Source organism: Rhinopithecus bieti, unplaced genomic scaffold, assembly GCF_001698545.2.
Source record: "Rhinopithecus bieti isolate Rb0 unplaced genomic scaffold, ASM169854v2 scaffold_7985, whole genome shotgun sequence".
Taxonomy (NCBI): domain Eukaryota; kingdom Metazoa; phylum Chordata; class Mammalia; order Primates; family Cercopithecidae; genus Rhinopithecus; species Rhinopithecus bieti.
The window spans coordinates 2,190,622-2,214,619 of NW_016805762.1; the positions used below are offsets into that span (position 1 = coordinate 2,190,622).

At 40.6% G+C, this 23,998-nt stretch overlaps 2 protein-coding genes across 2 annotated transcripts in view; both read right to left on the reverse strand.

Moving 5' to 3' along the window:
* Positions 1–13,949, reverse strand: part of ATG14 (autophagy related 14) — a 46,147-nt gene extending 32,198 nt beyond the window's left edge. Inside the window, exon 1 of the mRNA XM_017873689.1 lies at positions 13,677–13,949. Coding sequence (XP_017729178.1) covers positions 13,677–13,897 — 221 coding nt within the window. The 5' untranslated portion in view covers positions 13,898–13,949. The remainder of the gene's footprint in view (positions 1–13,676) is intronic.
* A 2,279-nt stretch (positions 13,950–16,228) lies between these two features.
* TBPL2 (TATA-box binding protein like 2) overlaps positions 16,229–23,998 on the reverse strand; it is a 27,304-nt gene continuing 19,534 nt past the window's right edge. The window contains exon 7 of the mRNA XM_017873690.1: positions 16,229–16,473. Coding sequence (XP_017729179.1) covers positions 16,397–16,473 — 77 coding nt within the window. The 3' untranslated portion in view covers positions 16,229–16,396. The remainder of the gene's footprint in view (positions 16,474–23,998) is intronic.

Genomic DNA, 23,998 nt, shown 5'->3' on the forward strand with positions numbered 1-23,998 from the left:
AAAAAAAAAAAAAAAAAAAAAAAAGTCTATAGATATCTTCCCCTCAGGTTAAATTATTTGTCAAAACAGGTACATCAGAACACTAAAGTGAATTTGAATTCAAGGAAATAGATGCTCTCACTAGAAAACAAATTTTAATTACTAATCTGGACTCAATCCTGCTCTCTCCTATAAATTGATTCCTTATAATAAATTTTAAAAAATTGTATGTACACTTTTTCCACTAATTTTATTGCTAGTTACTACAGGCTAACAAATTACTTAGTAAAAGTTATCAAAAAGAAGGGGTATCACATTGCAGTTATTATTTTATTTTTTCTTTTTTTTCTTGAGACAGAGTCTCACTGTCGCCCAGGCTGGGGTGCAGTGGTGCAATCTCGGCTCACTGCAAGCTCCACCTCCTGGGTTCACGCCATTCTCCCGCCTCAGCCTCCCGAGCAGCTGGGACTACAGGCGCCCACCACCAAGTCTGGCTAGTTTTGTTTTTGTATTTTTAATAGAGATGGGATTTCACTGTGTTAGCCAGGATGGTTTCGATCTCCTGACTTGGTGATCCACCCACCTCGGCCTCCCAAAGTGCTGGGCTTATAGGCGTGAGCCACTGTGCCTGGCCGCAGTTACTATTTTCTATTTGCCAGTTTTCTATCCTTATTTTCTTCTTGCTAACTTACTTGGGGGTCTTTTGTTTTGTTTTGTTTTTTAATTTTGCAGTTTAAGGTGATAACTCAGGTCAATTTTAAACTTCTATTCCTTTTAAATATAATTACATGAAGTTTTAAATTTCCTTCTATGCACTGTTCTAGCTATACCTTAAGATTTTGATATTGTGTATTTTCATTATCATTTAGTTTGAAACTTTTAATCTTCCATAAGAATCCTTCTGACCCATCCGTTATTTAGAAGCATATTGTTTAATTTTCAGATACACAGGCTTTTCTAGGTAGCTTACTGTTACTGTTTCTAATTTAATTCATTCTGATATAGCTACAAAATACATTGTGTGATTTCAATCTTGTGACTTAAGACCCTCTTATGGCTTTATATATGGTACGCCGTGGAGAAAGTTCCAATGAGTACTTGAAATAATGTGTATTCTACAGGTGTTGGGCAGTGTTCTATAAATGTCTGCTAGATCTGTGCTGTTCAATGTGGTAGCCACCAGCCACATATGGCTACTGAGTGCCTAAAATGTGTCTTGCTGCTTAATAAGGGCATGGACCAAAAAAAAAAAAAATTGTATGACTAACATCATACAACTGACTATGGAGTGAACGTGACCTACTGACCATTTTCAAGGGAACAGGGATAATGACTCATGCTGCAGTAACACGATGTGGTGTTCAAGAATAGGCTTTTGGCTATCTCCCAGCATAAAGGAAAACAATTCAACAGGCCATAACAGACCTAAAAATAATCTGGACAAAGAAGTCTTTCTAAAATACTACTTCCGTAACCCCATGTTTGAAACATACCCCAAGATATCTAAGAGGAAGAGATACAACGGTCTAATCATGACCCTAACAAATTTAATAATCACTGAAAATGCACAATATTCATTAAACAGAAAAAGCAAATGGGCAATATTATATGTGACAGAACTATATACTTATAATGTGACTATTTACATTTAAATTAATTAAAATTATATTAAAAGTTCAGTTTTTCAGCTGTACTACCATCCACGTTTCAACAGCTACATATGATTTACTGGATGGCGTGCATAACAAGAACATTCCCATCATTGCAGAAAAGTTCTACTGGATAGCACTGCAACGTCCAGTAAGGTGGCAACGGCGTGAAACAGTATTAGAAAACTCAGAAACCAATGTGGAATGTGGATGAACCCACAGATTCATCAATCAGTCTATCAGGCATTTACTATGTAACTGCGACACAGAACAAGGCATCCTCCAGAATACTAAGAAATCTAATTATAAATTCTCCTGCAGTTGACTTGAATTCTTGGACCTATCACTTGTTATATGCTTCCATTTCCTTGCATCAAAAATGAGAGACTAATATGGTATTCACTTTTACATCACTGAGACAACATGGTGATTTATGTTCTGATAATGTAGAAAATAACAGCGCGGTGGCTCAAGCCTGTAATCCCAGCACTTTGGGAGGCCAAGAAGGGTGGATCACGAGGTCAGGAGATCGAGACCATCCTGGCCTACACGGTGAAACCCCGTCTCTACTAAAAAATACAAAAAACTAGCCGGGCGAGGTGGTGGGTGCCTGTAGTCCCAGCTACTCGGGAGGCTGAGGCAGGAGAATGGCGTAAACCTGGGAGGCGGAGCTTGCAGTGAGCCGAGATTGTGCCACTGCACTCCAGCCTGGGCGATAGAGCGAGACTCCGTCTCAAAAAAAAATAACATAAAATAAAAATAAAAAAATAAAAAAAAAAGAAAATAACAAACTCACAAGTTAGCAATCTCAAACCATGCAAAGGACTGACACGGGAAAATAAAATCTTGACTTTAGAGGCCATAAAAGTTCTCCTTTGAGGTCTGTTGTAAAAATGCCACTTTGCTCTAAAACAAATTGGGAAGACAGACAACTGTGTCCAGCTTAATAGTGAACTGGTTGATTTTCTCAGACTTTGTTAAAAACACAAAAGAAACACACTCTTACAAACAAATATACAGATGGCAGCAGGAATAACGAACAAAATATAAGTCCTAGCGCATCAAATATTGAAAGGAACAGCAAAGACAGCAACTACTTTTGCACCAACCTAATACTTCATGAGTCACGTCCTCCTTCACGAAAGAAATCAAAAATAGGTGGTGTCAGCAAAGCTAAAGAGCAGATGATACCAAGCCACATGGGTGTGTCAGGGCTGCAACTGCTCACTCGGTCACTCATCCAGGCTCTGCAGTCTCCATCCCACCACTCACAGAAGGAAAAAAAATTCATTTCACAAGTCTGTGCTTTCTCAATACAGCTTCCAAGAGGTGAAAAATAAGAGTATCACTATAGTCAAACCAAATGTAATGATACATATTATATATATAGTTTTTAAAAGTGTGTGTAGGGGGATCCATATTTCACATATTGTTTTCCAAATTGCAGCTGTCACATAAAATATCTTGGTCTCTTTTACTATGCCAGAACATATTGATCTAATTCACTAACAGGTGCACAGCATTTCGCTGGATGGATGCCATATAATTTATTTATATAAACCTCTACAGGTGAACAACAGTCTTCCTTCCAAATTTTCACTATGATCAGTAACGATACAAATGAATAGCCTAGTGCACCTTTACAGGCTTTTAAGTTTCTCTCTGAAAATTCCTATAAATAAAATAAACTGGGCTGGGCACCGTGGCTCATGCCTGTAATTCCAGCACTTTGGGAGGCCGAGGTGGGTGAATCACCTGAGGTCAGGAGTTCGAGACCGGCCTGGCCAACATGGTGAGACTCTGTCTCTACTAAAAACACAAAAAATGAGCCGGGTGTGGTGGCAGGTGCCTGTAATCCCAGCTACTTGGGAGGCTGAGCCAGGAGAATCGCTTGCACCCGGGAGGCGGAGGTTGCAGTGAGCTGAGATCACACCATTGCACTCCAGCCTGGGTGACACAGTGAAACTGTCTCAAAATAAATAAATAAATAAAATAAAATAAAATAAACTGCTTAGTCAAAGATATTTACAAGCAACATTGTGGGTAATCCTCAAAATTTCCTCCAAAACACTTCATACAATTTACAACCCACCAACAGAACCTGTTTTCTCACACTCTCCCCAGACATTGGACATTTCTTTTTATTCTTTGCTAATCTGATTGGCCTCCCATCCCTCCCTCTGAGAGATGGTTCGTAACTCATTTATTTACATTTATTTCATTATTAGAAAGTTGGAACAACTTTTCATACTTTATTGGCTACTTATTTTTCTTGTTATTTCCCTATGTCCTTCACCCAATTTTTTAATAGGTTTTTTTTCCCCTTGAAGGATTAGTTAGCAGGGAAATTGGCCATTTTTCTTTCACATAAAATATTTTTTCTATTTTCTTGTTACTTATGTTTTTGCTCTACAGAATTTTCTGAACTTTTATGTAGGCACACATCATTTTCTGTTGTTTAATGACACTAGTTTTGTGCCGTTTTCTGAAAGAAATCTGCCAGTGAATCTGTTCCACACCTGGCTCTTACAACACTATTTCCTGTATTTTCTCTCCCAATTAAAAAAGTCTTCTATATTATTTACTAAATTATTCCATACTTAAATGACTTGGGTTGTTCCCCCCTAAAAAAGCATTCTCTCAAATGAACTTTGTTGTTTCATAAATTCTTCCATACTTTTATGACTTACGATTTTTTTCTGTTAAAAAAAGGTACTCCTTTAAACTGACTTTCCAGCAATCCCTCTGTGATACAGACAGACGGGAACAAGGAGAAGGGTGCTCACACACAGCCCCAGTGGCACCAAAGAAAGCACACAACCCAGCTCGGGCTTCAGAGGGAGCCACCCGGGAGGACTGCCTGTCCACACTGAGACCTGAGGGTGAGCCAGAGTTGATCCTGTTAAGGGAAGGAAGGGCATGGAGGCAGAGAAAATTCTATGTAAATGCCCCAAAGCATTTCAACATGCCAAGTGGGAAAACAATGATGGGAGTATGCTACTAATGCGGTAGTGGTTATGAATGCAAGTCTCACTTCCACTCTGTACCCCGACTACAATTACGGGCAACTGAGTGGACCTAACCACAGGTCAGACTATTCACACAAATCTGCCCTTTATTATCAGAAAAACACCACCAGGGCATGCACTCTATTAGGGATGCAGACCATTAATACTGTGCTAGGAATAACTAGTCTCACTATAACACCCACAATTTACTGAGCACTTACTATGTCCCAAGCATAGTACCTTTCATAAAGTAACTCTCACCCCTCTACCCGCCTGTCCAGTCCTTTCCCTCATTCCAGGGTTACACATTTACTTTGTGCCTACGGTTATGGCAATGAAAAGTCTCAGAAACACTATTAATGTACTTTAAGAAAGGCAAAAAATAGATTTCAAATAAGCAATTGAGGACCTAAAAAAAAATATCCAACCCTTTGATTCGGTTACTGCATTTCAAAGAATCTATCCTAAGAAAATAACAGAGATGAAGGAAGATTCATGTTTGAAGGCACCAATCATAAAATCAGGCCTAACTGCAAGGAAATGGAAACTAGTGTTCAATGGGAGAAAGACTAAATGATAGTATATTGCCACAAAAGACATTAAAATATTTTTATAGGCAAAGATACGAGTGTGCTTTTATTTTTTAATCATACAAGAGTATGATTTTCATAGGCAAATAAGATTTAAAACCTGGTCCTTATCACGATTTTAAACCTTATGTTAGAATATTTAGAATATGAGAAAGCATAGTATAAATATATTCCACTGTCAGGAATAAAGGTTAAAAATCATTTACGGAAATTAGAAACAGGCCAGGTGTGGTGGCTCACACCTGTAATCTCAACACTTTAGGAGTCTGAGGCAGGAAGATTATTTGAGTCAAGGAGTCCAAGACCAGCCTGGCAACATAGTAAGACTACATCTCTACAAAAAAAATACATATATATTAAAAAATAGCTGGGCATGGTGGTACATGGCTGTAGACCTAACTTCTCTGGAGGCTGAGGTAGGAGGATCCTTTGAGCCATGAATTAGAGGCTGCAGTGAGCTATGATCCTACACTATACTTTGGCCTGGGTGGCAGAGTTAGAACCCGTGTCTCAAAAAATAAAATAAAATAAAATAGAAACAAAGTGCTGTTTAGTTTCCTCATTTGTAAAACGGGAATAATGCTTACACACTCCTTGGTAAAGGGATTAAATAAGATAAATGTGAAAGCAGTGGGTACAGATGCTTAGCACACACATATGCCAGCTTTCCGCTTCTTCACTGCAATGAGTGATTCTGCACTTAATCTTACTATGCATTAAGCTCAACTATAGAATACAGTTCTATAGAAGAGACTGAGGGATTACGAAACCAGGATAAGGCAGTCCTAACTACACTCGCTTCTTCTGCACACAGAGAATATGTATACTACAGTTCCCTCATTCAGCTTACTCTAAACTGAGGCATCCTTTAGAAACAAAAATAGAAAAGTTCATTTTGTTTGTAAAATAGTAAATAAACAGAAAATAAAAGGGATAGTCATATATAATCCTTTTTTTTTCATGAAGTGACTGAATGATTCTAACTTTGGGTTTTAAAAGATAAAATTCACAGCTGTAAAAGGAAAATATTGTGTACTGGCATGAAAAGATGTTTAGGTATGTTAAATGACCAAAAAAACCCAAAAAAATATAAAAAACTCAGCAAAATAGTTGTGTCATGTGATCCCACTCTGGCAGAGAATATGCATAGAATATTCAGGACTGTGCCTCATCCATAATAGAGGCACCTTTATGTGGTGAGATTGTGAGAGAATTTTCCTATTTCTACAATGTTTGAGCTAAACATTTCAAAATTTCAAATGTCATATTTACAATATTTAGCTCTCTTTAAAAACATGCATTTTGATTTAAAATGTAAACTTAATTTCCATCCTCACATCAATTCAGTACCTTCCCTAGCAACAGGAGGTGGCAAATCTCAGGATTATTTTTATATAATCACATTTTATTTTCCATGAAGTATGTCTTTTGGTGTTCAAAAGAGACTTGAGATTATGAAAACTCTTTTGCATTATGACAGGCCTTGAAAATATCTAGAGGTGAGAGAAACTGGGCATTTCAGGAATCTTCACACAGTGGCAGGGTGTACAGGTGAGGGGTGCGGCCTCTCCAGGGTTAATCCCAGCCCTTGGTTCACTAGAGCACATAGGACCTTCCAAGATACAGCAATCTGTGTAACAAAATGTAATGCTTTTCTTTTCTGATACTGTTACACACACACATGCACACAGTATAAAAATATAGTTCAGATCTAAATATGAACTTAAGAATTAGCAGAGCCCGGGAATAAGTCAGTCACAACAACCCTGAGACCCAGTTTTTTCTGCTTTAAATACATTAACAACTCATGGGGTGAGGGTAGAGAAGAAATGAGACAGTAAATGCAAAAACCTTTTATAAGTTCTAGAAGGTATAATCGTAAGAGTAGCCAGTGATACTGGCTGAAAACAAGTTATATTTTCCTAACAGAGCCACATTTTCTGGTGAAAACACTATAAACAAACTCCATGGGACAAGAACTGAGACTCTCTGAAGGACACAGTGAAACAGTTGTAAGGCTGGTGAGCTCCTGTCTACCTGTAGAGCTTTTGTTCTGCTGAGTTCAGCATACAGAATTGAATTCTCAAGACAATAGATTTATATGGGCCACAGTGGTTGACAACCCAAAATATACTGGAGGGAGAACAGAAGTATCTAAAGGGTATTTTTTGGATGTTGGTTGTGCCTTCCCCTTGAAATCTGCAGTAATATTTAAATTTCTTCTTCATCCTTTATCCCATTTCTCAATTTGTTTAGGGCATGCATTTCTGTTTCCTGGCAAAAGTATAATCATATATTCTAAAACTTGTCAGTGAAGATAATGTGACATCATTCCTGAAAACATAATTATAAAGTAGTACCTAGATGTTCATACAATTTGTCTTTCTTTTAAATCCACATGTGAAAATCAAGGGCTCCTAAACCAGCAGGTACATTTCCCCAGGTATCCTTAGATTAATTCTCAGTCCCATTCCCCCATCTAACAAGAACTGGTAACCAATTTCTTTCCTGTTGTGAGTGGAAAGATTACTTCAACCTATCAGGTGTCTACTGGGTAGCAGTGCTATTTCTGGTGTCAGACAAATACATAATCCATACAGTTCTGTTCCTGTAATTTTAATATGTCCAGCAGTACAGATTCAAAGAAGATTGTGTTGGAGGTACTGCCTAATATCATTCCTCTTCTTCATCCCTTAAGGAAGCATACAGTTTAAAGGGCAGATGATAGGGAACGCACCTTCAGTTTACACTGAAGGCTGGGTCTCCCCTGGGGCAGGAGTTGGGGAGAAAAGGCAGGTGAGAAAATAGAGGAGGTACTGTTCAGGACTGGGGGCAAGGTGGGAGATGAGGAAAGGATGATGTGGGTGAGGACACCAAAGTTGCAGGGAAGTCTTCCCATCGAACAACAACAACAAAAAATAATGAGTTTAGGTATTTCTCAACTAATCTGTCTGCCAAACTCATATTGTAGTTTATAAAGACACATGGTTCCCTCCTTAAGAGTCAAAGGAACTAATTAACGTGAGATCGATTTATTTCTTTAATACTTAATTTTCCTTGAGCTGCCAAACCACTAAAACCTAGATATTCAGCTAGTCTGTTAATGGAACCTTAAAAAATACATTTACCTTTACAAGAACTTTGATATGCATGATCACATTCAAGATCCATGTAGGCACAGCCGGTTGGCTAATTTACTGAAAATCAGAGGTTAAACAAGGGTTTTAAAACTGCGCTGTAAGGTTCCATATTTTATTAACAAGTGGTTTTCTACAGTTAGTGAGAGGCTTGTCATGAAGTTAAAAGGAAAAAGAGTCTAAAGTCAATCACAGAATACAAAATTTGAAGATAGAATATCTCACAATCAACCTGTGGCCCACACAATTCAAGGCCTATTGACAGTCAGTAAAAATCCTTGAGAGCAGAGACCTGTCTTTCTCCTCTGTATTGCCAGAACATTTTATGCACATAACAGTGCACGATGAGAGCTCATTAAAAAATATTTGGCTCTTAGAACAACGGTCCTGGGTCTCAAGAGATTCTTTCACCCTACTAGATATTGGGCACAATTCTAGAAACAAAGAAAAACTAACAAGCCATTCTTCTTAAAACACAGTTTGGAAAAGAGAAAGATGGAGAGTTAGGTGAAGCTGACCTAAGCAGACCACTGTGACAGTTCTGTTATCCCTGAACCCTAAAATTTCTTTTTTATTCTAAATTCTGAATGGTTCTGGTATTTGCTTTATATTTTTCTGCTTGGTCAGGAAAGGAAATCCACTATGACATATCTCTCTTCTGAAAATCTAATGCTCACATTTAGCCAAGAATTTTTGGGATTTTCTTTCTTCTTTTTTGATTTGAGATGGAGTCTTGCTCTGTCGCCCAGGCTGAAGTACAGTGGCGTGATCTCGGCTCACTGCAGCCTCTGCCTCCCAGGTTCAAGCGATTCTCAGGCCTCAGCCTCCCAAGTAGCTGGGATTACAGGCCTGCACCACAACACCCAGCTAATTTTGGTTTTTGTTTTTGTTTTTTTGAGATGGAGTCTCACTCTGTCACCAGACTGGAGTGCAGTGGCATGATTTTGGCTCACTGCAACCTCCACCTCCTGGGTTCAGGTGATTCTCCTGCCTCAGCCTCCTGAGTAGCTGAGACCACAGGCACGCGTGCCACCACGCCCAGCTTATTTTTGTATTTTTAGCAGAGACAAGGTTTCACCATGTTGGCTAGGATGGTCTCGATCTCTTGACCTCATGATCTGCCCGCCTCGGCCTCCCAAAGTGCTGGGATTACAGATGTGAGCCACCGCACTTGGTCTAATTTTTGTATTTTTAGTAGAGATAGGGTTTCACCATGTTGGCCAGGCTAGTCTCGCTCTCCTGGTCTCAAGTGATCCGCCTGCCTTGGCTTCCCAAAGTGCTCGGATTACAGGCATGAGCCACTGCGCCCAACCCCTATGTTGAGTTTCAAAAGTTGTATTGCTTTTGACATTCCTTCAACAACTCGCCTAAGTTCTGCTACCTGCTGCTGCTGGGCTGGTGATCTGAAAGAACAAGACTAGAATTCATGCCTTCATGAAACTACATTCTGGATGTGGCCATCTTCCTCAAATAAATAGTATTACACATCATGTGTGGTACCATGAAAGAAATAGGGTATTTTGACAGCAAATAATGGGGGAAAAGATGGAGGTGGGAACCTATCTCAGTGAGGGAGGTCAGGAAAGGCCTCACCGAAGAAGTGGACTTTAAGTTGAATGGTGAAAGACAAGGTATCAATCAGGAGGAAAAGTGTTCCAGGCAGAAGAAACGGCAAGGAAAAAGCCCCACTGGTGGAAGTTTCATGTGACTGAGGATTTGAGAGAAGGCCTATAACTGTGGAGCAGTGAAAAAGGAGGAGCACAGGGATGAACTTATTTGAGTGCTTAATACATTCTAGGCATCATGCTAAACACTTTAAATGCATGCTCTTAGGTAATCACTACCAGAAACCTATGGAGTTAGATACCCTGCCATTTTCAAAATGAAATAAACATGAAGTTAAGAAACTTGCTCAGGGCCAGGCATGGTGGCTCACGCCTGTAATCCCAGCACATGGGGAGGCCGGGGCTGGCGGACGGCTTGAGCTCCGGGGTCCAAGATCGGCCTGGGCGACACGGCAAAACCCTGTCTCCACAAAAAATACAAAAAAACTAGTTAGGCGTGTTGATGCACGCCTGTAGTCCCAGACACCAGGGAGGCTGAGACAGGAGAATCCCTTGAGCCCAGGGAAGTCAAAGCTGCAGTGAGCTGTGATCTTGCCACTGCACTGCCTGGGTGACAGGGTGAGACCCTGTCCCCTCCCCTATCAAAAAAAACTTCCTCAAACTCACATAGCAGCCGGGCGCGGTGGCTCATATCTGTAATCCTAACACTTTGGGAGGCTGAGACAGGAGGATGGCTCAGCCCACAAGTTCGAGATTGGCCTGGACAACACAGGGAGACCTTGTCTCTACAAAAAATTTAAAAATTAGCCAGGTATGGTGGTGCATGCCTGTAGTCCCACCTACTAAAAAGGTTAAGATGGGAGGATTGCTTGAGCCCAGGAGTTTGAGGCTGCAGTATGCCATGATTGTGCCAGTGCACTCCAGCCTGGGTGACAGAGCAAGACCCTGTCTCAAAAAAAAAAAAAAAAAAAAGAAATCACATAGCAAGTGGTGGAGCTTGGACTCAATTCAAGGGAGCATGAGTCCAAAGCCCACATTTTAAACTCAACCTCAGAGTCTAAGTTACAGAGGCAAACAGTAGCCAAATCACAGGAGGCTTCATATGCCATAATAAGGAGCTTGGATTTTATTTTAAATGCAATGGGAGCCAATGAGAGGTTTAAGCAAAACAGTGACATCTTATTTACATTTCTATTGTGGCTTATTTACATTTCTATTGTGTTTGGAGACCAGAGGCAAGGTAGCGAAGAGCTGTCTGAGTAAAAGAACGGAGATCACTTAGTAGTCAGGAGAGAAAAGATGGTGGTCTGAACTAAAAGTTAGATACATTCAAGACATATTTTGACATCAAAATGAACTAGACTTGCTGATTATTTGGACGCAGAGAGTAAGAGAAAAAGAAAAGTCTAGGATAACTCCCAGGTTTCTGGTTTTAGTAACAAATAGATCATGATGAATAATACTGAAATGGTCTAGAAACTGAGTTTGGGAAAGAGCGCCAGAGTCAGTTCAATCATTCCATAAATCTTTATTGAGCTTCTACTATGTGAGAATACAACAGTGTATAAAAGAGAAAAACTCTTGCCCTCATAGAGTTTATATCACTGGGTAGGGGGCAGTTAGACAAATTAATATGCACAGCCATCAGATGGTGATGGAAAAGAAAAGATAATAAAGCTGGTTAAACAGGCAAGAGGTTAGCATTTTAATAGAAGGATCAGAAAGATACTCTCTAAGATATGAGCAAGCACCTAAAAAAAAAAAAAAAAAGGAGGCAGCCCTGAAGATTTCTGATAGAGAAAGAGTTCCTGGCTGTCTAAATACCACTGCAAAGGTCCTGAGGAAGGAGTGTTCTTGGTATGTCTGAGGACAGACAAGGAGGCCACAGTGGCACAGCAGATTAGTTAAGAGAGAAAATATAGGAGATTAAATCAGAGGAACAGATAATATAGAACTTTGGTTAAGGACTCCAGCTTTTACTTTGGGTAAAGCGAAAAACCACTGGAAGATCTGAACAGAAATGGAGGAGTAGCATAACGCTGGCTGCAACATGGAAATTGCATAAAAGGGGAGCAAGGATGGAAGCAGAGATATAAGAGGAAATAACCTTATGTCTCTGGTAGATCGGACCAGGTGATGGTGAAAGGGTCAGATTTAAGATAACTTGTGAAGAGTAGATGGGATTTGTTGATGGGACTAAATCGAGTCACGTTATGAGAGGAGTCAAGGAGAACTGAAAGGTTTTTTAGCCTGAACCAAACGAACAATGAGATTGACATTTACTGGGTTGGGATGAGCATGGGAAAACAGATTTATGATGGAAAATACGGAGTTCAGTTTGCCATATTAAAATGAAGATATCTATTACAAATCTAAATATTGATGTTGAATAGGCAGCTGTTTTCTGGACTTTAGAGAAGTCTAGGTTGGAGATGCAAGTCTGGCAGTCTTAAGCACATAGATGATATTTAAATTATGTGAATAGATATAGTAAAACGTGTAGACAGACAAGAAGGTCCAGAACTAAATCCTCAATTAAATCCATCAGTTAGACATTTCCATCTCATATCCAGTATTTTTATAACTGGTTTAATTTTTAAAGCTATCACTTACTACATAAGCAGTTTCTAAAGTCATCAAGAGCACCAATGAGACACAGCAACAAACTAAAAAAGTTTGTCATTCAAATCTCCTCAAAAGAGAAAGAAAAGAACTCCATCCACGATCACAGAAATACTAAGAACTCAAAACATTCCCAAATATAGAGGATATAGTATCTAGTGGTTAAATGCGGGTACATAGGTCCAAGCTGTCTGAATTTTAATTCTTGTTCCTACACTTATTTGTGTGACCTAGGGCAAAGCACTTACTGTGCAGCTTCCTAGTACGTTGGGGATAAGTTATTGGGTTGTTGCTAATGAATTAATACCTGAATTTTTGTGCTCAGAATGCTAGCTATCTTACTATCATTGACACTAAGTTGTTGAAACAGAAGTTGAGAGTGGGAGACCCTGCAGCTAATCACGCTAATTTTTCAATTTTCTTAACCAAGAACTTGTAGCTCTCTGTTTAGATTTCGAAATGGAACCAAAACATGTTCCTAAAAGCAATTATCTTAGCTAAAAGCATGCAGCTGTCAATCTGAGTTTTAAAACAAGGCCAAAACACTTTCACAAATTCCTAAGAATCCAAAATAATCTTTAGAGGCAGGGAGGGGAAAGGGGAATTAACAGCAAGCCCCAACTCACACATTAGAGTAAGCATGTCTGATAACAAAGTCCATCTGTGACAGACTACCAGGCCCAAATCCCTTTAAAGCAGTTATTTGATTCTCTTCTACTCTCTTCTCTAGAGAATGAGTATAAATGTGCTTTAAAAAATAGAAACCCAAGCTTTTGAATGGGAGCACATACAGCAAAGAGCTGGGAATCCAAGTCAATGGCAGCTACAGGGGAAAACTTCTCCAGAGAGTCACCACTTACTCCTTTTTTCCCCAGTGGCCAAGAGCACCGTGGGGTCAAACTCCTCTTCGGTGGGTGATGGGGAAACGGCGCCCTTCCCTCATCTGGCCCCTACGCTGTCCTCCGGTAGCAAAGCTCCGGTGCAGAGCAGTTAGCTACACTCCCTCTCTCTCCCTCCTCTCGCCGGGATCTCGTGCCCGGACGGGGAGCCCCAAGTTCCAGCCTTCGGCCGCCTGGCTGGAGGAGACACAGCAGAAGAAACAATAGGGCCGTGGCGGCCGCCGTACCTCTCCCTGTCGCGGCCGTCGAAGTAGACGAAATCGCCGCTCTGAACGCATTTGGCGCAGGTCAGCCGCCGGCGGGTAGTGTTGCACAGCGGACAGCGCTCCACAGCCACGTACAGCCCCTCCGCGTCGTCCACAGAGTCCACCAGGTCCCGGGCGAGCGGCCGGGGCCCGCACCCAGGAGCCTCCGGCGCCCGGGGTCCCTTCCCACTGGGAGACGCCATGATGGCCTGAGAGGAGAGCCAGTCACGTGGGATTTTGTTTTCAACCGGGTGCATTCTGGGCCAGGAGGAGGGGCCTGGGGGGAGGCGGGCTGGGATTCCGGCGAGCCTGCCCGGGCCCGGCGACTCCTTGGACCCTTCTGGCCCCCGCGGGTGCCTGTCCCAGGCGCTGTTGTTTTTCCGGTCTGCTGAGGGGCAACAGGTCCCGAAGCAAGGGGAGAGTTATATTAGAGGGGCTAGTCTGCCAAACAAAATGTCATTATCTCCTGGCTCAGGCCAAGACTATGAGTTAAAGCCTCAAACTTATGCAGAAAATTTTAATACCATACCCTAAGGATTCTGGGTAAACGGAATGGGAGCGGAATAAGGGAATTTAACTTGCTGTGGATGCTTTAAAATCTGGCTAAAACTATAGCAAACAAAGTAGGGTGAAGGGGCTGGGTTTTGGACCTAGGTTGAATTTTGGCTCACTCACCTGCTTAATAGCTGTGTGACTTGGGGCAAGTTCCTTAATCTTTGCGCCTGTTTTCTCGTATTAAATGGATAGAATTATAGTACCTATCTAATGCCATAAGGATTAATATGGTTAATAGTATTATACTTTACCAATAGTGAAAACAACCAAAGTGAACGTGCAAAATCAGAATTGTATCTTTCAGAAAAGTTAATCACGTGGCTAACGTACCTTCCCTATCCTGGGGCATGCTCTAAGAGAATTTGAACTAGGTAGATGGTTAGGACTTCCCTTCACGTTTCTTTTGGGGGATAGGGGATATATAAGATGATGTGTTGGGAGGATCATAGCAGAGTAATTAGTGTTTGAATATGCCTCTAAACTACAGAGAAAAGTGGGTTTATAGGTCAGATTAAATAGACCAGTGATTCTCAAGGATTTTACTAGGCTAGCCACTGATAAACTGCCCTGAATTCTCTCTCCAGCCAGGATTCCTTTCTCAAGTTCCATACCCAAAGATCCAGAACTACTTACTAGGTATCAAGTGACATTCCAGGACACCACAAACTCAAATTGTTGGAAACTGACCTCTACCTCCCTACAAACCTGTTTTCTTACTTTGGTGAAGGACGTAATCACTGATGATTTACAGCTAAGAGCCATGATTCATATCAGCCCGTCCCTCCCTGTTAATCTCCACATCACCGTCAAATGCTGGGGATTCTACAAGCTAATTCGGTCTTGGATCTGAGCTCTTTGCCCCTCCGTCGTCTTAATCTTACCCAGTCTTTTAAAATACAAATCATGTAGGATTACAAAATCAAGCAAAAGCAAAAATTCTCCAATTTTCAGAATGGAGTTTACACTAAACTTGAATGGTTCCTGAAAACTTAAGATTTATTTTTAAGTGAGAAGTCTTTCTCTCTGATCATTTCAAACAAAAGGATTATTTTTTAAGGTCTCGGGCTTATGTTTAATTTGTATTCAGACAGGATCCTTCACAGTTCTTAGTACCTAAGATAGGTACTAAGTACCTGGTAGATGATATCACAGTATCTAGTTTATGCAGTTATTTGAAACTCCTATATATGGCTATGTATTTTCAGAGAACTCGTATTAATGTGTTACTTAACAGCAGAGTATTGAGGTTTTTGGATACAAAATGTAGTTTAAATATTTCTTTAAGGGAGGGGGGCGCCACACGTCTCAATGAAGAGAAACATTTGTACAGTTCAGAATTTTTTTTAACACCTATTACGCCATGAACTCATAGGGAATAGGTTCCAGCAGCCCAGGCTCCTCTCCATTGGTTCTCACAAAGTTCTTCTCTGGGTGGAGCAGGCTGGCACTTCAGTTGAACTCAGACACCTCTCCCTTTGACGTCTTTTTCTGATCATTTACCTTCACGCGTTTCAGGAAACTTACTTGGCTCTTAGAGTGCTTCGTATGCTCAGTAGACACATTCATTCTCTTGGCAAAAATCTTGCCCTTGTTTACAACAATGCCAACAGCATGCTGGGTAACACTGTAGACTCTTCCAGCTTTGCTGTGGTAACATTTGCGAGGCACTCCTTTTTTGGAAAGCACCCATTCCCTTGATGTCTACATTATCACCTTTTTCGTAGATTCGCGTGTATGTGGCCAAAGGAACAATTCCATATTTTCTAAAAGGTCTAGAGAACATGTATCAGGTGCCTCACCTCTTTCCCTTTGTGTTCGTTATTTATGGCAAATTACTGGAAGATGGCCCTTCCAGCTAAAAGGAAACGCGTTGAGTCTTAATGATACTACAATATCATTCTAGTGAGACCCTAAATCTCTCAAATTTTGAAATGTTTACTTGTTCAGTTTTGAAAATAACACAGAAGGAGTCATTTTGAATACAAATTTTTCTTCGTTTCTTAGACAGGTTTACTTACACAGAATCACCCTTTAATAAGTAATGTACTTGGAACATCTACAATTAAAGGTAGAAGAATCCAGCTGTTTCTGTGCTTGGCTTATGGACTTATTCAAACCAGAATAATGTGAGATGTTGAATGATATGCTCAGGCTTTTTTAAAACCTTTTAGAATAGGATAGATGTTTTCAAATGCTTCATAGATCTCAGAGCGTTCTTTGGCACCTATAAAGAAATCCAGGTTTACATAATTTTTAATATAAAAAATACCAAAATTTAAACACTAAAATTTCATTGTATTGTCTCCAATTACTTTTAATATGACATCTCTTTAGCTGTACCTGAGAAATGGCATTTATTTCAGGTAAATAATTTGGCAACTACAGTCATATTTCCACAAGACACAAACCTTAGAGCAGAGTTTTCTAGAACTTCTCTGTGGGTGTCATCTTTGCTCACACAGTGCTCAGCATGAAATGTGGAATGTTATCTCTACGTGTGCCATGAATATGGCCTCAGGGTAATTTCATCAGCATCTGCGGGCACTTAGCTACCAGCAAAAGGGACTTCCTTTGATCCACCTCCTCTCTAGTTAACATCTTGATTCCCTAATATTGACTAACAGATTGAGACAAATGAGCTTTAAATTTGTTTTACATTTTAGTTTTAAATTTAAAAGTTTTGGCCGGGCGCGGTTCTTCGGTGTCGCTCGCTGTTGGGTGCCAAGCCGATCCCCTGCTACTTGGTGTGTGGCCGAGGCGGTGTCGTTGATCATGAGGTCAGGAGATCGAGACCATCCCTGGCTAATACGATGAAACCCCTCCTCTCCTCTCCCGTCTCTTTCTAAAAAATTACAAAAAACTAGCCGGCCGGACGAGGCGGGGCCTGCTTTTTTTAGTCCAGCTTACTCGGGAGGCTGTATGTATCTGGAGAATGGCTGTGCAACCCGCGGAGGGCGGCAGCTTGCAGTGAGCTGAGAGCCGGCCACTGCACTCCAGGGCCTGGGCGGCAGAGGCAAGACTCCGCCTCTCAAAAAAAAAAAAAAAAAAAAAAAATTTAAAGAGTTTTAAATTTAAAATTTAAAAGAGTTTTAACTTAAGTTTAAAAGAGTTTTAACTTTTAAGTTTAAAGGAGTTTTAACTTTTAAGTTTAAAAGAGTTTTAACTTTTAAGTTTAAAAGAGTTTTAACTTTTAGTGCATGGGAAGGGATTATTAGAGGGGAAAATTGTACTACTGTCACTTGTAAAGTCTTAGGTTTCAAGAAATTGTAAATCATAACTGCTCTAGGAATTACAGGGATAAAAACATGAATCAGACAGTCTCCAATCTTGAGAAATATTAGTCAGTCCCTACTCATCTCTCACCACCACCAACCAAACACCACCACTACCTCCACCTTCCAAATTATGCAGGCACGTTGTGCTAAGGGTCATGGACTGATACTACTTATGTTTATACGGAGCTTCATCTAATCAGAACACTAATCAGCTAATCTGATATTTTGTGGTCTGGAGGCAAGGAAGGAAGAAAGGAGGATAATGAAAGGACTAACAACTGTTAGCATGAAGAGAAAGGGAAAATAGCTTTAGTTGATAAAGACTCTTAAGAACTGTAAAGTACATTGCTGATAGGAACATAAAATGGATCAGCTACTGTGGAAAATAGTTCAGTGATTCTTTAAGTTAAATAATTACTACATGACCCAACCATTTCATGCCTTGGTAAATACTCCCCAAATTGAAAACAGGTACTCAAAATAAAACCCACTTTCATTGCAGCACTATTCACAATTGCCGAAAGGTGGAAACAGCTTAAATGCCCATCAACGGATGGATAACAATTTATAGTGTAGGTGGGGCTTGGTGGCTCCCATCTGTAATCCCATATCTTTGGGAGGCCTAGGCAGGTGGATCACCTGAGGTCAGGACTTCAAGAGCAGCCTGACCAAGATGGCGAAACCCTGTCTGTACTAAAAATACAAAAGAAAATTAGGCGTGGTGGCAGGCGTCTGTAATCCTAGCTATTTGGGAGGCTGAGGCAGGAGAATTGCTTGAATTTGGGAGGCAGGGGTTGTAGTGAGCAGAGTTCTCACCATTACACTCCAGCCTGGGTGACAAGTGAGACTCTGTCTCAAAATGAAACAAAAATGTATAGTGTATATATACAATAGAATATTACTCAGCCATAAAAAGAAATGAAGTACACATGCTACAACATATAGCATGTTTCTTGGGCTCATCTAAGTGAAAAGCCAGACACAAAAAGACACATAAGATTCTATGTATAAGAAATATCCAGGGAGAGGGGAACGAGGGGAACCATTTAATGATATCAGGTTTTATTTTGGAGCAATGGAAATGTTTTAGAACTAGGTAGAGGTGGTCGTATATTCACAACACACAACCAGCTACTAAATGCCACTGAACTGTTTACTTTAAAATGGTTAAATGTTACGTACATTCACCTTAAAGATTAAATAATCAGGGATGAAGTCCTTATAAAGCTTAATTTTTTTTAGAAGTAAGGGCAGGCATGGTGGCTTACACCTATAATCCCAGCACTTTGGGAGGCCAAGGTGGGAGGATCCCTTGAGCCCAGGAGTTTGAGACCAGCCCGGGTAACATAGGGAGACCCTGTCTCTATAAAAATAAAAAAGGAAAAAAATAAAAAGAGAAAAAATAAAGAGAAGAAAAGATAAGTTATTTATTCATTGCCAAAAAGTTTACTATCTGTAGGTCTTCACGTTCAAAGATTTTGGGTGGGGAGGAGAGTGAGTTACTGACACACATAAGAGCAACTGGACCTTTGGGGTAGAAAAAGTCACAAGTTGCAGCAGATTTTTAGTTCCAGCACTAAAATTTTGGTTTCTACAAAACCAGTCTCTTTAGAAACTAAACAGTGAGTTGGTGAAGAAGCAAGAACCTCTGCCTCTGGTTTGATGGACTTCTTGGGCTTCTAGCTACATTCATGTTGAACAACCTTGTTAGCAGACAGTGAAGCATAATAGGTACCACAAACACACACATGCCCCTCTCCTAAAATCCCCAAAACCAAGGTTCTTCTTTTCACATTTAATTGAGGAACAGTGTCCAGGTCCAGTATTTTGGGATAGCCATGAACTTCACTTTTTTTCCATAACATTTTTATACTAAAAAATCATAACTAGGAGGTGGTATAGCTCAGGGGTAGAGCATCAGACTGCAGACCAAAAATCATAACTAAGAGTATTGCATTCAAGCACAAGGAGTATGCCATCTGGAGGCCCCTGGGGAGCACCCTTTCCCAAGAGGGAATGGACATTTGAGGGATCATTATATCATAGAGAAATGATTTTAGACATAAGAGGACTTTAGGGAAATTAGTACAATTTCTTCATTTCATAGAGGCATAAGAAACAGATGTTACCTGAATCATACAGCAGCAGCTGTGGGAAAAGAGCTCGTGTATCCAGTGTTCCTTCCTTTACACCAAAAGTCAACAAATCAACATTGCCAGTATTTGTAACCAGGTGTTACAATGAGGGAATTTGGTCAATTTAGTCAAATATTTCCTCACTAAAATACTGTCATCAAAAGTTTAAGGGAACCTAAATTGCCTCCATAGTCCTATTAATAATCAATCAATAATCGAAACCCCCAATTTGTAGTACCAGGCTCCAATTAGATGACCCTTTCCTTTTTTTTTTATTTTTTTAAAAAAAAAAAGAGTCTCACTCGGTCACCCTGGCTGGAGTGCTGTGGCGCCGTCTCAGCTCACTGCAACCTCTGCCTCCTGGGTTTGGGTTCAAGTGATTCTCATGCCTCAGCCTCCCAAGTAGGTGGGATTACAGGCACGCACCACCATGCCTGGCTAATTTTTTGTATTTTTAGTAGAGACAAGGTCTCGCTATGTTGCCCAGGTTGGTCTCAAACTCTTGGATTCAAGTGATCTGCCTACCTTGGCCTCCCAAAGTGCTGGGACATGACCCTTGCTTTTTAAGCAAAACTTACCATTCCTTTTCTTTGGGCTGTAATGACTGGGGAATAAATACCATTCCTAACCTTGGTGAGTAAGGTGAAAATTGTGTGGCCTGGTGCACTAGAGAAAGGACTGGCTTTGAGATCAAACAATATGGGCTTAAGTGCCAGCTCTACCACTAAGTAGCTTTAAAATAACAGGAAAATAAATTAACCACTTTCAGTTTTCTTGTAAAATAAGGACAAAAAACCTTCTTATAGAGTTGTGATAAAGAGTGTGTGAACTAAGGTTTGTAGAAAGTCGGGGCATTTTATAAAATCTAAGCCATTTTATTGCCCTAGAGGAATATACTTCTGGATTAGGGACTGGCATGGCTAGTCCAAGTACATATGGCTTATCATTTCATTCTGATAAGCCAGCAACATGTAGTTTCTTTATGTCTGTCTCCTTCAGAAGGGCTGGATTCCTGCCAGATGGGGAGTATGTTAGATTCACCTTTGTCCTCAGCCCCCAGCACATTACAAGTACTTGGTAGGCACCCAAAATTTATTAAATATCTGTAATTTGTCGATAAGGTTTGTAAGTTCATCCCTACCCCTTAGTCAGCTCCAAATATCAACCTCCAATACTATGTGGATTTTCCAGTTCTGTTCTTACATCAAGTCATAACTGCACATCTTATTTTCCCAAGTGATGCCACATCCGTGTGTATATAAGTCAAAGCCTTACAAGTTTGTAAAAATAGCATTGCACTGCTCAAGTTATTCATTTTATGACATATACCAACTTGCTATTAGTTGGGGGTTACTGTTAACAATTGGCAGGGACATCCTGTCGTGTCTCTGGCCCACTCACTAATAGGTCTTGGCATTTTTCTGCTGCCCTCTGATCTACTCATTTCCGAGAAGCACGGATGTTGAGCTGATTGAGGGTGACCTTCAGCAACAATAACCCAGCTTCTTAGTTCTTTATGCTAGAGGGAAATAAGTAAATAAGCATTTTCCTGAAGCCTCTTTGTTTTCATATGCCTATCATCAGGGCAAGGCATCACAGCAAAATTTCAGTCTTTGTCAATGATAGAGAAAAAACCAGGAGAGTGGGTTTTCACTAAGATAATAGCTCAACAGTGCCAGGCACTGGTTTTCTGCTTCCTTACAACGCTTAGGAGATAGATTCTATGGTCACCGGCATTTTGCATGTATGGAAATCAAGTTGGAGAACTTAAACTCACCAAGGCCATACAGTCAATAAACGGCAGATCATGATTAAAACTGGACAACTCTCCAGTCCATCCTTTTAGCCACCACACCTACTGACCCTCACTGCTAAGAGAATCTTAATCATTCTTTCAGCTGACAAGGAGAATTAAGAAGTTGCCCAAGAGACCACACAGGTGTTATTGTAGACTTGTAAATTGCTGTGGGTCAAGGTGAGCCCAGTGGGCTCTGGAGCCAGGCTGCTCATATGCCTGTTGCCCTGTGGCACACACAGCTGCTTGACACTGTTAAGTGTACTAAGCCTTTCCATTTTACAGGTGAGGAAACTGAGGTATAAAGTACAACTCACAGTTAACTAGACCCCACGTGAAAGTCCTTATGTAGCAGTGTCTGTCATATGAGTGCCCAATATGTTAGCTCTGATGATTATGCCTGATCTTAGAAGTGGAAGTTGACATATTTGCTATTTGTTGTACATTATCCCAGCAGAACCTAGCTATGCTATTAATTTTACTGTCGTTTGAGAAAAAAACATGGGTCCTCAATGTCACGCCAGCCAAAGAAAACAAACACAGATCCAGGAGAACAGTGTAAGCTGGGCCCAGATCCTGTTGCTTTCTGTTCAGGACCATGACAGTAGGACAGCAGGGCCTCTTTGTTTTTAGCTTACTTGACGATAATTAGGACATTCAGAAGTAACCTTGAACATGGTGGCTGTAGCTTTGGCAACTCAGGGGAGTAAGACCATTTTATATGGATAAATTCTTTTCAAAGACCTGCAAATGGCATGATACAAGGGTTTGAAATCGCCACCCATGTGTACTCTGGGCATTGGCATTCTACAGTTCCTACATACGCAGGAGCTGGAATTCATTATTTTCTACTGTCACACTCAAAGTTCATTTGTAATTGCAACACATTACCATTTTCTAGGCAAGTTATTTACCAGTACTGAGATACTGCTTGCAGAACATCTCTGTAGAGTGCCCAGTTGTGCCATGCTGCACTAGGCCACACATGAGCCTCCTCAAGCTTCAGTTTAGGGAGAAGTCTGAAAGGAGACCACTTTGGTCCCTTTCCTGAGGTGTTTCCCCCTGAGATTAGGCCCTTAAGGTGTTAAGATTTTTTTTTATTTTTTTATTTTTTTTATTTTTTTTTTATTTTTTATTTTTTTGGAGACAGACTCTTGCTCTGTCACCCAGGCTGGAGTGCAGAGGCACCATCTCGGCTCACTGCAACCTCCACCTCCCAGGTTCAAGCGATTCTCCTGCCTCAGCCTCCTGAGTAGCTGGAATTACAGGCATGCGCCACAATGCCTGGCTAATTTTTGTATTTTCATTAGAGACAGAGTCTCGCCATGTTGGCCAGGCTGGTCTCGAACTCACCCTCCCAAAGTGCTGGGATTACAGGCGTGAGCATGGTGCCTAGCCAGGCCCTTAAGTTTTTAATCCATTTGCAGGTGAAAAGAGTCTAGAGACACAGGATTAAGGAATAAGGAACATTTGTCTCTAAGGTTGAGGCAAAAATCACCTAAACCATGTAGCCTTGGCAAAATAGTTTAAGATGGTATAGCATAAACAGGTAAAACACCAACAGATAATTATTTATCATTTCAGTAGTGTCATGAATTAACTTTTACTTCACAATATAAGCAGAATTTGGATTTCAGTTAATATATTTAATCCCCTCCTCCAGAAGAGTCATGATCCACATCTTGCAAGATGAAGAAATTTAAATTTTCCTATTCTGTATACTTAGAAATTTTAAGGGAAGTGTACTGTATAGTCTTTAGTATTTAGTAACAATCCTTTACTTCTGTGATTTGAAACTTCTGGCAAATGTGTCCATGAAAGCTTTTTAAAAGAGATTTGGGGTAAGTGGAAAATCTGATGTGAATTAAGAGCATTTAAAGAAATCAATAATAGGAACTTTGCCTGTACTTGGCAATTTTCACTTTTAATAAGATTTATTTGTAATGATACATGGCATTTATGAAAGTTTCCTTCCAAAGGACTTGAAAGTGTGTTTCCTTAAGTGGGGTATGTAATTGCCTCTGATATCTATACTATTCAATTTTGTTGGCAGGCTTTTCTCACTTCCTCTAGGACATATAGAGGTAAACTTTATGTCAGTCACTAGAGGGTCTTAATTACTCCAGACTCTAAATTAGTGGCATCTGCGGAATTGTAGTTTTGCTGCATTCAAAAGGCTCTTGGATTCCAAACAAGCTTTCCCACTTTGTTTTTAATTTTTAATTAATTATTTATTATTATTTTTTTTTGAGACGGAGTCTCGCTCTGTTGCCCAGGCTGGAGTGCAGTGGCCGGGTCTCAGCTCACTGCAAGCTCCACCTCCCGGGTTCACGCCATTCTCCTGCCTCAGCCTCCCAAGTAGCTGGGACTACAGGCGCCTGCCACCTCGCCCGGCTAGTTTTTTTGTATTTTTTAGTAGAGACGGGGGTTTCACCATGTTAGCCAGGATGGTCTTGATCTCCTGACCTTGTGATCCGCCCGTCTCGGCCTCCCAAAGTGCTGGGATTACAGGCTTGAGCCACCGCGCCCGGCTTTTTTTTTTTT